General features: G+C 35.6%; 1 protein-coding gene across 3 annotated transcripts in view; it reads left to right on the top strand.

Annotated features, from left to right (window-relative positions):
- Window positions 1-15,227, top strand: part of XB5896631.L (glucuronokinase 1 L homeolog) — a 45,799-nt gene extending 30,572 nt beyond the window's left edge. For 2 of the 3 annotated variants that reach the window (XM_018225754.2, XM_018225753.2), the window contains exons 14-23: window positions 1,230-1,246; window positions 3,338-3,395; window positions 4,215-4,307; window positions 5,105-5,165; window positions 6,852-6,965; window positions 9,424-9,481; window positions 11,035-11,103; window positions 13,828-13,891; window positions 14,611-14,682; window positions 14,767-15,227. In XM_018225754.2, coding sequence (XP_018081243.1) covers window positions 1,230-1,246; window positions 3,338-3,395; window positions 4,215-4,307; window positions 5,105-5,165; window positions 6,852-6,965; window positions 9,424-9,481; window positions 11,035-11,103; window positions 13,828-13,891; window positions 14,611-14,682; window positions 14,767-14,856 — 696 coding nt within the window. In that variant the 3' untranslated portion in view covers window positions 14,857-15,227. Of the gene's footprint in view, window positions 1-1,229; window positions 1,247-3,337; window positions 3,396-4,214; window positions 4,308-5,104; window positions 5,166-6,851; window positions 6,966-9,423; window positions 9,482-11,034; window positions 11,104-13,827; window positions 13,892-14,068; window positions 14,128-14,610; window positions 14,683-14,766 lie in introns of all 3 variants that reach the window. The other variant, XR_001932259.2, reaches the window with a different exon arrangement.
- Window positions 15,228-16,024: the final 797 nt, after the last annotated feature.

The raw sequence follows: 16,024 nt of genomic DNA, 5'->3' as shown, positions 1-16,024 counted from the left end.
GCACCATTTTTGAAAGGCTGCACAGGTCAAACCTGCCTGCCCTGTTTTCCAAATTCGAAAACCAGGCAGCATTTCCTATGATTGACTCGGGGACCAGCCAATCGCCGGTCGCTGTGTCATAGCCCCACCCCCGATGTCACTGCCCTGCCTCCGCCATGTCATGGCCCCGCCCCCACCGCATCACGGCCCTGCCCGCATTGCACTGGGTGAAAAGTTGGAGGTCCCCTCCTCTCTTATCTGAGCTCACCTTCTCAGTACCTTGTACAGAAACAAATTTAATATTGCTATTATAACAGTGTGCAAAATACCTGGTTACACATTGTTCTGGGTACAACCAGGCACAATATTATGGAATAAGTTAGCTCATGCACCAAAGTATTCTAAAACCCATGTATCAAGTTCACAAAAAAAGGCCTGTGTACAAGTGACTGCTAATAATTTCTTATTATGTTTATAGTAAAAGTATCATTGCAAATGTTATTATATGTATTAAAGTATCCCTAAAATAACTGATATATATCTTTTTAATATTTTTCTTAGACTTTCCTTTTCAGTATAGATTGTGTTCATATAATTCACTGATATTGTTATTAATGTTGGTTACAAACTTACAGGGTTCTTAACTGGTTTCGAGGAAACAAGTGTCATAAAGGCACAGCAAGATTGCTATTTTCATTTAGCCGTCTAGTCTCTTCCCCTTGTCTATAAATCAATACTCAGTATGTTCCTCTGTAGCTGTCAATCACTGCTGACAGGATAAAGAGACCCTTTTAAAGCACCGTGGTGCCTCCTTTAGGATTTATTTTCAGCATGCAAGCCTTCTATTTGAAATGGTTTTAAGTTTAATCCCCAGTAAGCATGTAGATTTACAAGTCCACATGCAGGGCTAGTTATCTAAAAGCATCTAAGTAGCCAGCAATGTTCCATGTAGATAGGACATTAGCTAAAAATTCGGCTCTTTAATTAATAGCACACTCCTCATGAAATGGTCTGTGGCACCATTGTTATCATTCTCTACATTTTTTTTCTTTTCAACATTATGACTTGATTCAAAAAATCTCAAAAGAAGGATATGAAAAAGGACAATGACAAAAGGGACATACAATCCAGCTAGGATAATACCATTTTTATGCTATAATTACTGTATACAGATCAAATTTTATTTGCACTGAGCATATTTAACTGTATTATCCAGACTTTATATTTACATGTTTATATTTACTTTGCAGGGTTTGGCTGGAAGCAGGTAATAAATTGTGTTTTTTTTTGTATTTGGGAAGGTATTCAGATGAATTTTTGTATATTGCTATTGTGACATTTCATGACATATTTAGTTGATTGCCGTAGAATTCATTTTAAACAAATAATTCAGACTTTTTAAAACACATTTCCTTTTTCTCTGTATTAACAAAACAGTACCTTGTACTTGACTCCAACTAAAATATAAATAATCCTTATTGGTGGGGAAACAATGCTATTGGGTTTATATGATTTTAGCAGATTTAAGGTTTGAAGATCCAAATTACAGAAAGACCCCTTATCAGGAAACAGGTCCCTAACCTGTATGACCAGAACATATTTGATTCAATAAAGTCTGACAAAGGTCTATTATTTTTCATAACACAATAGGGGTCATTTATGTATGAGTGCTAATGGATCACACCCCTCTAAAAGCATTTGCACCCTGGCAATGGCTGCAAACTTCTCCTAATTTGGAACAGGGAGCAAACGTGCCCCCATTGTGGCCTGCAACACCTGTCACTCCCAATTTCACTTATCTGAATGATGCTCATGTTAGGGGGAGGGAGGGGGATGCTCATATAATAAGAACTTGGTGTTACATTGACTGAGGCAGTTATTCTAGGGAATGAAATATCCTCTCAAATCTTCACCCTTTTGGGGACAAAGCTCCATTATGAACACATCATTGTTACTTAAGCTTAGGAATCTCCAGATAACTTGAATTTAAAGATACTTTGCCAAGTAGGTCCCCAAAAATAAGTAGGCTTCACAAACTATGATTAAAACAACAAGCCCCCACCGTTTCTTGTTTTTTCTTGAGTCTTTTATCTGTGCTGTCTTCTCTGTTCTTCTAAATTTATTTTCCACTTTATGTTATGCTTATTGCTTTTTCTTCTTTTACCCTATACATTTCTATTCTGCCTCCCCCTTTCCAGTTGATTATGGTTCTCTTTTTTTTTCCCCGTTCATTTTATCTCCCCTCTCTTCTTTATCTACTTCCCTCCATTCCTAATTTGCTCTCTTCTTACACTCTTGACCTATTTTGTCCTATATTTTGGTTCTCCATACCCTTGTCTTCAGTTTTCTTTTTACACTTCAATTCTTTTTATCCACTTTACTTTTTATCCTCATCCTTTCTCTTCTACTCTTCAGCTCTCCCTTCTTACCTCAGTTAACAGCCATTCTTTTATTCCCCTTCCCATATTCTTTTTTACATTTTCTGACCTCCTCTTTCCAATGTTTATCCCCAATATTCTGTCACATCATTCACCTTCTCTCTCTTTCTTTATTCCTCTGCTCTCCTGTATTCCAATTTAATTATTTAGTAGTGTTTAATCCCATAATTAACACAGTATGGACTATAGTTAATCTGTTAATGTGAGCAAGATTTATTTACAGTAAATATTCTTCCACTTTTGCTCAATGTATATCACTGAAACTATCATTTCCTATTATTATTAGCTATTTTATTTCTGAGATTAAACGCCCTTATTTTGAGATCAGGGAAAACCGCATTTCCTCTCTGTTTTCACAGACTGCAGATGGCTTACCGGCATCATCCTTTTCATAAAATGATCTAAACATCTGTTCTCATTACAATTTACCCTGATATCATGGATGCTGTTGTTCTCCTTAAAAGCTCATGTGCAGCAAGTCCTCATTTATATGAGAATTTTATAGAAAATTACGAATGATGTCTGTCTCTTGTTGCTGCAGGTGTCCAGATGAATGTAGGTTAAAGGAGTGCTGATAAGGGTTTTTCCTCATACAGATTGCTCTTTTTCTCAGAAAATATTCTCCACTGTAAAGCTGGCACTTTTAGGAGCCCTTCAGTGGCCATTGAAAGACATACATAATGATTTACTGATTCCTCTGCAAATGTTAGTAATACATTCATAACTGGTTTTGCTGTCAAAGGGTATTTTATTTTAATAGAAGTCTTATTAGATCGTTTCAGGAGATGAATGGAACCACTTACTGTGAATGTTCTGTATGTAAACAGGAATATTTAGAGAAATAATACATTTTCTTGTTTACATATGCTGTGTTGTTTTTAGTATTACTGTTTCATGAAATATTTATTTGTCTTTTTCAGTGCAATTGTTTCCGCAACACTGAAATGCCTCATGAAATTTTATAATTTAACTGATGATGTAAGTCTCGATATGTATTCATTGTCATGGCTACCTCAATACATCCTATTTTTCATTTAGTCAGTAAATGTAATGTCGGAGCTTTTACTTTGTTGAAAAGCTGAAATAAAGTCACTAGTCAAACTTGGAACACTGTGGAAGATAAGTCTTTAAAATGAAACCTAATAAGCCAGTCACAGTTTCTCCCTAGGGTTTAAGCCAAGGGGGTTTGTGGGTTTATTACACTGTACAACACATTGGACTCCAGTGTCCACAGTGAACAGTCAGTCATAGAGCTACCTCCTTTTCTGTTTTGGGGGGCCCTGGTTCGATTAAAAGTGCACAGTGATAATTCAGTGTTTCCAGCTTTATGCCAACAGTTTGGGGAAGGCTATTTGATGTTTCAGAATGTGATATACAAGGTGAAGTGTGTGTGGTGAGATGAAAATTGTAGAACATGTCTGGACTTCACAGAACCCTGAAATGGTGACTGCAAGGCCTGAATAAAAAATAAAAGAGTAAAACCTCCCTAATGCTTTTGCGGCTGAAGAGAAGTAAATCTCACTGTCACTGTTCCAAAATTTAGTGGAGAGCCTTATGGGACTGTTAAACAATAATAGGGAGGCCCAACTTCATATTAATACTCTTGGTTTGGAAAATGAGATGTGAGACAGCCAGGTGTTCGGATATTGTGGACATATTCTGTACATCAAGTTGAACGTAGCATCCTTCTACCCTTGATATATTGCTGGGTATCCTCCTTAAGAGTCCCAGTCTGATACCCTATGCTTTACAATGATATTATGTAACTAATATCTTATATATATATACCTCATGTAGGATATGCCGAAATCAATAAGACCAAATTTCATCCTGGAAGTTGAAAAAGAAGAACTTTTTATAACTGCTGGCCTGCAGGATCGAGTTGTTCAGGTAATTATAAAATGTGGATAATAGTTCTTTCTATACATAAATACATCTCTTCATTAAGCTTCATTAATGGAAAAAAAATAAACAATGAACACACTATCAAATCTCATTTTTTTAAATTTTAATTATAGAATTTATCAAAAGTTACATGCAGTTGCAACCTCAAAAACACGTGATTCTGTGATGGTTTTTTGTTTTTTTTTATTTTAAAAAGTATTGAAAAAATGCCATAGATGCCAGCGGGAAGTGGATCTTCAGAATTTTGTCAATTGTAAAATCTTTTATTTTTATTTTATTTTTTTATAAAATCAGTAACATTCGTGAAGATTTTTAATAAATTGTTGTTCTTGTCTCTGACACTGAAACAGTGAATTAAGTCAAATGAGTTTGTATAAAGTTATTGATATATTTTTAGTCTGGTCAAATATTGTTCTTGTATACTAGATGAGATAGTATCCAGTATACAGTCATTAACAATTTTCAATGTTTTTAAGTTATTTTAAATGTAATTGCTATTGCAAGCGGTAGCATTGTAGCTGTTCACTTTCTCTGCACTCCTGGCTCTGACTCAAAATTATGTTGCATGCCAGAAGATAAAAAGACGAAGAGAACTGACTCCTGATACAGTTTTAAAACTCAGGCCTAGAGAAAAGAAAGGGATAAACAAACACTGCTTTCACCTGCAATGACATTTACAAATAACAAAATTTGTTTTAAATATTTCTTTAGTTATGCCAAAAACTGTTTTTTGTATGGGGAACCCCATTAAGGTTTAACATAACCCCCATTTTTTTTCAAAGGTCTACGAGGGTCTTGTTTATATGGATTTCAACAGATCTTTAATGGATGAACATGGGTTTGGTAAGTACTGTTTGTTTTATTTTTCACTATAAAAGAGAAATGCTATATTTTTGTTGAACCTTTTATAAAGGTATACACTATGTCATACATATCCATAAGATAACAAATAGACAATCAAAACAGGAAAAAAAAGAAAAAAGGAAATATAATAGAAAAGGGGTGCTAAAAAAGTAGAGATAATATAGGCAGTCAATATATAATTTATATATTGTTAAATACTGTCAATACAAAATACTTACACTACGTAATCACTCCTTCCCAGTTGTCTTCTTCCATTATTAAATTTAACAAAAATTTTTCCTCAGAAAACTGGAGAGTTCAGCACTACAGACTGATCCATTTGGGTTATGGGAAGTTATTTTGTAAGGGTAATGGTTCAGGTCACATCTCATACTGTCCGAAATGTAAACATGAAGATGTGGATTTGTTCCATTACTTATGGAGTTGTCCCCAAGTCAAGTTGGTCTGGCAAAGACTAAAGGATTTTCTTTGTTTGAAGTTAAAGATACATATTACATTGTCTCCAGTCTTTGCTCTCTTAAATATAGGCTCCTCTTTTACCTCTGGAATAAACCAATATAAATCCAATACTAAAGATTTCAATAATTTGATCCTTCGTTTCGTTGCTGCCACGAAGAAATCTCTTCTTCTATATTGGCTCTCAGAAGCTTCCCCCTCCATGACAGATGTTCTATCACAGATGCATCAATTATGTTGGCAGGAAGCGCTATGGATAAAAATAAATAACCCTCATTTAAAGTGCAGATTTTTAGATAACTGGTCTCTTTTCTTCCAACAAATTGATCCTAGTCATGAAATTGAAATCTTAGAGATATTGCAAATCTGATAGTGCTACTTATAAAGTTTATATCTGTAAAACCACTGAGTGAGGTTTTGGTTTATTTATTTATTTAATTATTTTTATTTCTTTCCCTTTTATTTTATGCTTTGTTATCTATTTCCCTTTGGATTCTTTGACTTTAAGTATATGTACTCATTTGTTTAATTCCTTGGTATGTCATGCAGCATTGTATATTCTTTTTCTATGCTTATCTTGACATACTTCATATGTTGTAAACCATAATCTGTTGTGTTTATGAAAACTCAATAAAACATTGTTAAAAAAAAAAAAAAAACTGTCAATAAAGTTTATTTTACGTAACACAAAATAGAAAATAATTTGGAATTACCTCTTAGGGTGACAGGTCCCCTTTAATTAAATTATTAGTGCACAGACAATCCCCCTTTATAATTGGCTTTTATGTAATCGTTTAGCTCACAAGGACCAAAGATGGAGTAGCCTTACTTCCTGTTTGGTTTGCCCTGTTTAGCTCAAGAAACAACAAAAAGCATAGACATTTTGTGATTAAAACAATTGGCAAAAAGTATGTTTAGCACAAGCCCTATTTATTGAACTCATGTTAAAAAAAAAAAAAAGTATTGTTGCATAAGTCAAAGACTGTATTCCATGAATTGTTTGTTAATAATCTTCAAATATTCGGGTCAGATATGTTAAAAAGTTAATAGGTATTTTAGACAAAATGCTGAAGCCTTTTTGCAAAACCAAATACTTTGAACATTTTCCAGATGTTATAAGGTCTTACCTTAGGAAAGGTCCATTGTATTTGTAAAACAGTTGCACTGATCACTGTCTACCATGTGTTTTAATATTATTGTGCCATACAGGAAACTATGTGCAAATGGATATTCAATGTGCACCTCCATTCTGGCTTGCTTACTTGAGAGATCCAAGTGATTCAGGAGTGATTCATAGCAATGTCCGTCAGAGGTGGCTAAACGGTAAGTTGCATTTACTCTGCTTGTTATTGTGTGCGTCTAAATATATGAGATGTCAATAAAAAGTGCCAGACATCTTTTGTTACTGCACTTTCAGAAGTTCTATTGAAAAACACTTCTTGAAATCTCTTAACTAATAGCACAGAAAATGTCAAAATAAAGCATAAAGTGTTGTACCTCTGAAATTGTCATTTTCTTTAACCCTAATTTACAGCTATTCACAGCATAGATAAAATGAATTAATTGTAAGGCTGATTCATTCTGAAAATATTTGGGAGGTGGGTCTCTGTATTAAATTTCCCATTTAGGAGAGGCTATGTGACAAAATATTTGATAGGTTAGTGCTTTCTATGCGAAATGACAGGCAGCGGAAGGCAAGGCATGCTGTTAATTTGAGGTTTATAGACCCATGCTGGGACCTGTTCTGTTGTCACTCATGAAGAAGAATCTCGGCACTTTTTCTTTCGAAAAAATATATGATTTCGTTTGCCATTTAGGGGCAGATTTATCAAGGGTCGAATTTCGAAATACAAAAAACGTCGGAATTCGACCATCGAATTAAAAAACTTCGAATTTGAATATCGAATTCAAAGTTTTTTTCAACAAATTTGGCAATCCTGCGGTCGAATAAAAATCGAACGATTTAAGCGATCAATCGACGGATTTTTACTTTGAATCGAAATTGAAGTAAATTCAAAGTCGTAGTATCCTATTCAATGGTCGAAGTATCCAAAAAATTACTTTAGGTTCAAAGTTGAAGAATTATTAGCAGATGTTGCTGGAGCCTGTAATAGAATTTGGATAATTTCTAATAATGTATATAATGTATCTATGTGTATACAAAGTGTAAACAAACTATGGGCCGATTTATCATGCTGTGTAAAACATTGGTGAAAAACATCACCAGTGATGTTGTCCATGGCAACCAATCAGCAATTAGATGTCAATAGTCACATACAAGTTAGAAAACAAAAGCAAAGATCTGTAGGTAAACTTATGGCTCATTTTTGTTCTAATATGATTCATCCTGTAACCTTGCCTTCTATACTTTGATGTTAAATACGCCTCTACGGATTTGCATTGGGAAGAGAAATTCTTTCAGTCCTTCCATAAAAATCAAATAGATCCCCTCTGTGTCCCCTCCTTCCCACACCATCTACATTTCTAAGAAAAAGCAATGTTCCTAACCATACTATGTTAGCAGATTACATCTCAAGCTTTTATCCTGGGATGAGAATAGGAGTTGATTTTACAACCGTCCCTGCACATGTCACCTATGCTGCAATGCAGCTTCTTTATTCAAACAACATGATTCAAGTCTTGCAGGGTCCTGTGGAATGTGCTCTTTTTGCTATCATTGTTGATATAAGTATGAGTTTTTTTGATGGTGGACAGCAGTGGACTAATTTGAGCACATTTGTGAGACATAGGGGGTTATTTACTAAAAAACAATTCTATCGAATTTTTTAAATAAAAAAAGCTAGACCAAACTCCCATCCACGATTTTGCCTTATTTATTATTAAACTAACTCAAATAAATCAGATTGGGATAATAAAATCAAGCGAAAACCAGAATTGTACCGGTACTAGTTTTTAGGACTTCCTCCCCCAAATCAGTTTTTTTCTTTCAAAAACCCCAAATTTTTCAGATTATCGGTAGTGATGGGCGAATTTGCGCCGTTTCGCTTGGCTGAAAAATTTGCATGCAAAATTTGCGAAACTGCGCCTGTGTCCATTTTTTCAACGCCGGTGGCCGTTTTTTGACGCCACCGTCCATTTTTTTTTTTTTACACCAGCGAATTATCGCGCCCATTTTTGCACAAATTCGCACCTGGCAAATTAATTCGCCCATCACTAATTATCGGGCTAAACCCAGCGCAAACCACAATATCTTCAAATTGGGATAGAGATATCTACCATTGACTTTTTTTAAAAGGTTTTTATTTTGCATTTTCAAACAATAAACAAACAAACAAATATTGTATTATGCATGGTTCCATCTTATTGTAAACATATCACACAGTATATCAGCATTTGAAATATTTGAATCCTGTACATTTGTATATACTTTAATTCGGGTATAATTCTGGATCTAATGCCCCTAGGGCACTTAAGTAGGTGATATAGATATAAATGCCATTGATATCTTGCCATCTCTAACATTAAGGCTCCTCAGTGGCCTCCAGCCAGTCCCGCCACACTAGATCATATTTCTGAGGGACCATTGACTTTTACATGACCTTGACAGGTTTGAGATTTTCACATTCAGGGTTTTTGCAGCATTGGGTAAAAATAAATCTTGAAAATTTTAGTTTTTGCCCCAAAAAGCCCAACCAGAAAAATAACTCCTGTGTGCTGGGGAGACTTGTGTTTGCTCAAGGGAATTATATTATTATACACCACTTTATCACTTTGGTTTTAAAAAATATGCGTAATTCATATTTCTGTGGTTTGCTTTCAGGGGATCCAGATGTTATTGAGGCAATGCAGTTATTTGCAGAGCTGACAGATAAAGCTAAGTAAGCACATTTTAGGCGCTATCAGTTCTGGGAAAAATGTAATGAATGTAGTAAAAGGTGACATCCTTTTGTGTTTTCAACATAAAGGGACAGAATTGAAAATTCGAATTTTCGAATTTTTTTTATGGTCTACAACTCTAAACTGTCAAATTCGACTAGTGAATTATCTATACTCAAAATGAATTTTCTAGTGACCAATTTGAACATGTTTGTAGCATTTGCAAATGCTCTATTGAATTCACACACAAGGTAAAATTGTTTGCACTAAGCAGTTATTTTCACATTGCACATATTTTTCCATTTACAACTTTTTTACATGCCCTCGTTTATGTTTTTGGCTCACACCACCGGACTGTGAGCACCTATTATAATTACAGGTATGGGACCTGTTATCCAGAATGTTCTGAACCTGGGGTTTTCTGGACAAAGGATCTTTCCGTAATTTGGATCTCCATACCTTTAGTGTACTAAAAAAATCACTTGAACATTAAATAAACCCAATAGGATTGTTTTGCCTCCAATACACACAGCATACTATATTACTGACCCAGACACTTGGAGGCACTATCTATTAACTATTATCTATTAAATTCGAATATACTCGAAATTCGACTGGGGGGTTATTTATTTACCTCTCCCTTTGACTTGTACACGAACAGGTTTTAGGTGGCGAATAGTCAAATTCGGGCCAGAGTATGATAAATCGAGTTTGGGTAATTCACAGTTCGAATTTGAGAGTTTTGACCAAATAATTTTTTTTAGAAAAATTGAATTTTCAATTTGACCCTTAATAAATCTGCCCCTTAAAGAGATACTAACACTAGAAATTAAACCTTTTTTTCATCTATCATAATATTGTCTTCGCATGCTATCTATAATTTTGCCATAAAAATATTTGCAGATGCTTTTACATTATCCATCTGATCCCCCATGTTCCTCTATGATGGGGATGCCATATTTGAGCTTCAGTAGTCTGTTAGCATTAGAAACTCTGACATGTTGAGAAGGGACAGTCAGGTTGACAAAACAGTCAGGTTTAGGAACTTCAAGTAACAATTACTTACAAAAGCAGAACTATTAGTAAAAAACGATCAACATGACCTATAGGTAACTTTTCATGTAGATTAATATTTTGAATAATAATTTTTTAGTGTCAGTATCACTTTAAGGTATGCTTCCACACGCCATTGTATCTTCATTGTAAGCCTCTATGCCTCCTTTTGAAAAATTTGTGACACCCAAATTCAAATTAATCTGGCCCTTTGTTTGTTAAGTATCATTATGCACTATTTGCTATGTAAATTATGGGTATTGATTCAATATGTAGTATAAAGTAATTTTTGGCATCCCGCATGTGTCTTGGTCAATAATATAGTGTGCAGAAATGTTTATTTGAATATACCTGGCTCTGTTGGTAGGAGCCGTTACTCTTGCACTAATAAGTTTATTAAGATATTTGGCTAAACGTTTACAATTGGAGTGCCCTCCTTCAATACTATTTCTGTTTTAGTATGGCTCTGCAATGTAAGACCACTTTTGTGTTTTGTTATCAGAGATGCTATGGAGCAGAAGAATTGGCACGAATTAGCAGAATTAATGAATAAGAACTTACAATTAAGGAGGTAAAATGTACAATGTATACAACTGTATTCTGGAAAAGGTGAAAAGCAAGAAAAATATGTTGTTTTCAGCTATAAAACTTGGGGGTCGGGTTAAAGTACAGTATACAAAGTAATACTTAATAGTTACCAACCAAGCACACTCTAAATATGTTCTGCATGATGCATGTAGAAAAAAATTTGGGTAAAACCAGTGTTTTATGGAAAATTATTATTATTATTTATGGAAAATAGTTTTCATTATGATAAGTAACTACTGAACCACAAGGATTTGGAGTTTGAAGTGGGCAGAGCTATTCCAGCCTGATGCCAACTGGTGCATTTGAATCTTCAAAATTCAGAAAACCAACTACAAAGGCAAAAGCACCCTGTGTGACAATAGAAGAGTAATGTGCTATCATGGAGAACAGTCTAAGCTGCAGGCATTAGCATTAAGCGGCAGTTTGAGTTGAACCAATAAAAATAATTGCTGTTTGGATACTTTCCCGGTTCCCAGGCTCAGCACATTTTCCATATGTTCGGTAAAGAAAATTATCAGGGGTTGGATGTTTTTCTTGTTTTGCTCTTGTTTTGTTTCAAGATGTCCTGCAACCAAACAATTTAAACCATCTTTTCATTGACCTGAATTTAATTCTGCCTTCATGGATTTTAAGTCTTATCTCCTCCAGCCCTTTTTCTAACTCTCAGTTTTAATGCCTGTAAAAGGATTGTGCCCCTAATAGTGTTCCACCCTAAAGTTGCTATTTACTCCTCTAATAGTTTTCCCAGCAGCCTCTGTGCTGTTTTGAAATAAGAGAATCAATGCTTATTAGAGAAGGTTGCAGGGCTGTATGTCTCCTCATACTGCATAGAGAAGGAAAAGACATTTATATCATTTGTGTCCAGCCAGTGCTGCTTTAAAACTGCACAACCAGATCTGTTTTGTGTCTGGTACAGAACATGCCCCAGGTGTATCTTTTTATACTATTGTTAATGTTAAATGTGAACCTGTTTTCACTATAAAAATATATAATGACAAATATCTCTAAAGATTATTCCATTATCATTAACATTTCACAGTTCTTTCCCTTTCTAATTAAAACAATAATAATTTTCTTAGTAAATAACCCTATCTTGAGTTTGGAATTAACATTAGGGACTTCCATCATTCTATACTCGTACCACTTTCCTAGCTTGTAATGTTTGATATATAGATATATTCACCACTGCCCTGCCAGGAAACCCAGTAACCTACCCCTAAGGAACACCCAGGGATGTATTTCAATCCATAACTGCCCTAGGTACCAGAATGCTGACTGCCCCTCGTCCCACTTCTCCAATCGTAGTGTAAGTAGATATTCTGCACATGTGTTGATTTATGTTAAACATTATGTTTTCTTTAAAGACACCAGAGATCCCCTATGTGACTATATAGAAATACAGCAGACACTTTTGTTTTTTCTTTTCATTTGAAAGGATCAAGAGGTGAATACGTCACTATTTCCATTATTTCCACTGTGAACGTGTTAAACACTCATTCAAAGTTTTAGACTTTCCTAAGGTACCAATGTCTGAGACTAGCTTGCTACAGCCTTCTTATTATGTCCTTTAGTTCATTGTTATGTTTAAATACCAGTTTGAAATGCCTTTGGGGGGAAGGGGTGTCTAGTGGCCAGATGAGTGAGTTACAATGCTACTTTAGGGGTCTCAAGTCAGAATCAGCTCAGGATTTAATTATACATAATAACAGAAACAACCACCCTATACTGGTTCATAGCCGATACAAACAAATAATGTAAATAAATACTACTCTGCAGGAAAAAGTATATTTATAGTAACCAAGAGAGCCCTATTGATAAGAAATATGACTAACATGGGACTCTTGTTGCTGTCATAGATATTCTGGGAACTATGCGTAATACTACAAGGTAGTGTTATGAGGATCTAAGACCCTAACTAAATTTTGGAGAGCTTGAACTAAAGCAATGTGAAAAGAACAGTTCTAAAGACAACATCTACCTAAACAGGGTGGCCATTGTCTGACTAGAGGCAGCAGTACCATCCCAGGGATTAGGGGTCTATAATCACTTCTTCCATGGCCCAGATTGCATTCATAGCTTCAGAAGGTCCTTTCCCCACTTCCTGCACCTTCTCTCCGATCTTCACAAAGCCTCTTTAGCCCTACCTGGGCCACTGATCTGTTGCTTTTATATATCTTGCATGTTTCTGCCCCTTTCTCCATGACTAAAGAAGATCCTTGTAAGGCTCATTGTCTTCCCTTTATTCCTGCATGATTGTTCCTGTGACCACACTGTTCCTAGCTGTTCAACCAGTGATGCTATACAAACAAGTTGCTAGGATAGGCCTCCACATCCCAACACTGGGAACACTAATCAGAGGGGACACATCAGGTAGCATGGTAATGTGGAACAGAGGCTGTATACCAGTGCATAATCCTCATAGTTCCATATTAGCCTTTGAAAAGGGATATGTGGCCTGTTTGTAGCCTAAAAGCATAATCTTGTTCATATTTTTGCATTAAGGCAAAGTCTTCAATAGAATGTCTTTTACTCGGGCAGTATTAAATATGTTCTTTCCAGATACCTTGTCACACAGTACCAGGGATAGAAATAATATCCTGTGGGACTTTGTAAGAGTCTGTTCTCTCATGACTTCCAGAAATGTATCAGTTTGTGTTTTTTAAGTCACTATCAAGATTTCTTTCATTAACTATGTTTCTGTGTTCAGATCTATTTTTACAGATGCATGCTTAGGTCCGGGAAATCTGAAAATGATTGAAATTGCAAAACAGGTAACAGCCGTTGGGTTTTAACTTACACATACTCACGCCACAGGTGCCAGTTGAAAAGGTCTTCATACTGGTTTCAAAGTCATTAATACATTAAATTGGTCCCATTACAGAAACAGGTGGACATTGAACCTCTGTAAACTATAAACCAACACATTAATACGTCTTTTATACATACAGAATCGCCAAGATCTTCCAACACTAAATCTAAACACACAACTGATCTACAGCACTCATAGGTACCATTTTATTCAAGTACCTTAAGATATTTTTGTATTATATGTTAGGTGAATGCATAAAATAAAGACTACTGGGCACAACATGGGGCAGGTAACAAAAAAGGTGATTATTAGTACTCAGCAAAAAGGGATTTATAATTGTTTCAGGGTTTTCCCTCTTTATCAAGTGCCAAACTTGAAACACAAACCTCCAGATATTATTCCTGTTGTATATGGCCACCCCCATGGCCATGACTGTGCATTATATGAGCTCAACAAAGGTTGCCATTGTAGCTGTAGCAGCAGTCTCTATATAAACAGTATATATAATGGCTTATCTAATGTTTTGTTGCCACCTGGTGGTTATCCAAAGAGATCTCATTTACTGTATATCAAACAAGTTGTAGGTTGTATTCTAAAAGTGGTAGCCATAACAATCTGACTGTTTCTTTGATATATGATAGATTAATCTGTTAATTTGAAATGTTTACTCTCCTTTTCTAGCATGGTTCAGCTGTAAAGCTTCCTGGCAGTGGCGGGGCAGTTATTGGATTATGTTTTGATCAGAAAAAAATGGTACAGGATTTTCATTTTTACATCCAGTAAAGGTTAGTTAATTGTCTGTTTTGTGAAAATAATACACTTCTCTTTGAATTTTAGAGTGAGCTGAAGAAAGCATTTCAAGAAGCTGGCTTTGTATTCTGTCAGATTGTTCCCTATTGCCCAGGAAGCACAAGTGAGCAGAAGTGAAGAGCTTCCAGCACAAAAAAAGATCTTCTGGCATAGCATTGTCTTTATTATCTTACAGCATTTCCACGACACTGACAGATATGCTCTGACAGTTGTATGGCTTTGTCCTTATAAATGTTTCAGTCTTTTAAGATTAAAACAGTTAAGAGACAACTGTAAATGTGTAAATAAAATATAAATTTTTGCATGCATTGTCTATAAATAATCTGAATTAGTTTTTAGTCAATATTATAAAGTAAAAACTTCTTACACAATTTCTCTGTGTTTTACCTGTGGTGATTCTCATTACCCACAATGGAAAGGAAGTCTTGGGTTTTTTGGTGCTGCTATAAAACATCGCATTTGTCATTGTCCTGGAGCTAATAAAAGCTTTCTTGTGTACAAAATGGGGATTTAATCAAAGAGTGAAATCAAACATTTTCCTGTTTGTTGGATTCCTGGGGGCAGATTCCCTAAAGGGTGAAGTGACTAACGCTAGCAAAACTTCACCAGAGTGACGTCATTTCGTAACTACGTAGCAGGCGTAGGCGTCACTTCGCTAGTGAAGGAGACGCTAGCGTTGCTTCACACTCTTAATGCCAGGCGAATTTTCGCTCTGGTGAACGGACGTAACTCCACAAATTCACTAAGATGTGGATTTTACTGAACGTTACGCCAGACTTGCCTTTGCCACCTCAGACCAGGCGAAGTCCCAAAAAACGCTGAAGTCTTTTCCTTTTTTCAGGGTGATAGGCTGCAAAAGACGGTAATTTTTTTTTGTGTAACCGGGTTCCCCCCTACATTTCCTACCATATGGAACATAAACTATACAGAGGGCTCATGTGTAGGGCATTATAACAACTCTATTTTATTTATTAAGGTTCCCTGGGCTGTAATGTAATGTAATGTATTTGCTGCAACATATACGTCCATTCAACTTTCACTTCCTGCTGTATGCAATTTAGCCAACGCTAGCGCAACTTCGCTTTGCTTGCCGAAGTAACGCTAGCACCAATTTGCCAGCGTTTGGCGCCCTGGAAGCAACTTCGCATTTTAGGAAATTAGCTTTGTCCTGGCGAAGTGTTTTTGCGATGGCTGCGAATCCGTCGCTGGCAAATTTTCACTGCATATGGAATTTGCACCCTGGTATGACCTTGAAAGAAAACTCTTGAGATGGAAAGTGTGCAAC

The sequence above is a fragment of the Xenopus laevis genome, chromosome 7L (assembly GCF_017654675.1).
Source record: "Xenopus laevis strain J_2021 chromosome 7L, Xenopus_laevis_v10.1, whole genome shotgun sequence".
Classification (NCBI taxonomy): Eukaryota; Metazoa; Chordata; class Amphibia; order Anura; family Pipidae; genus Xenopus; species Xenopus laevis.
The sequence above is the reverse complement of the archived record's forward strand: the minus strand, read 5'-3'. Positions and strand labels throughout refer to the sequence as shown.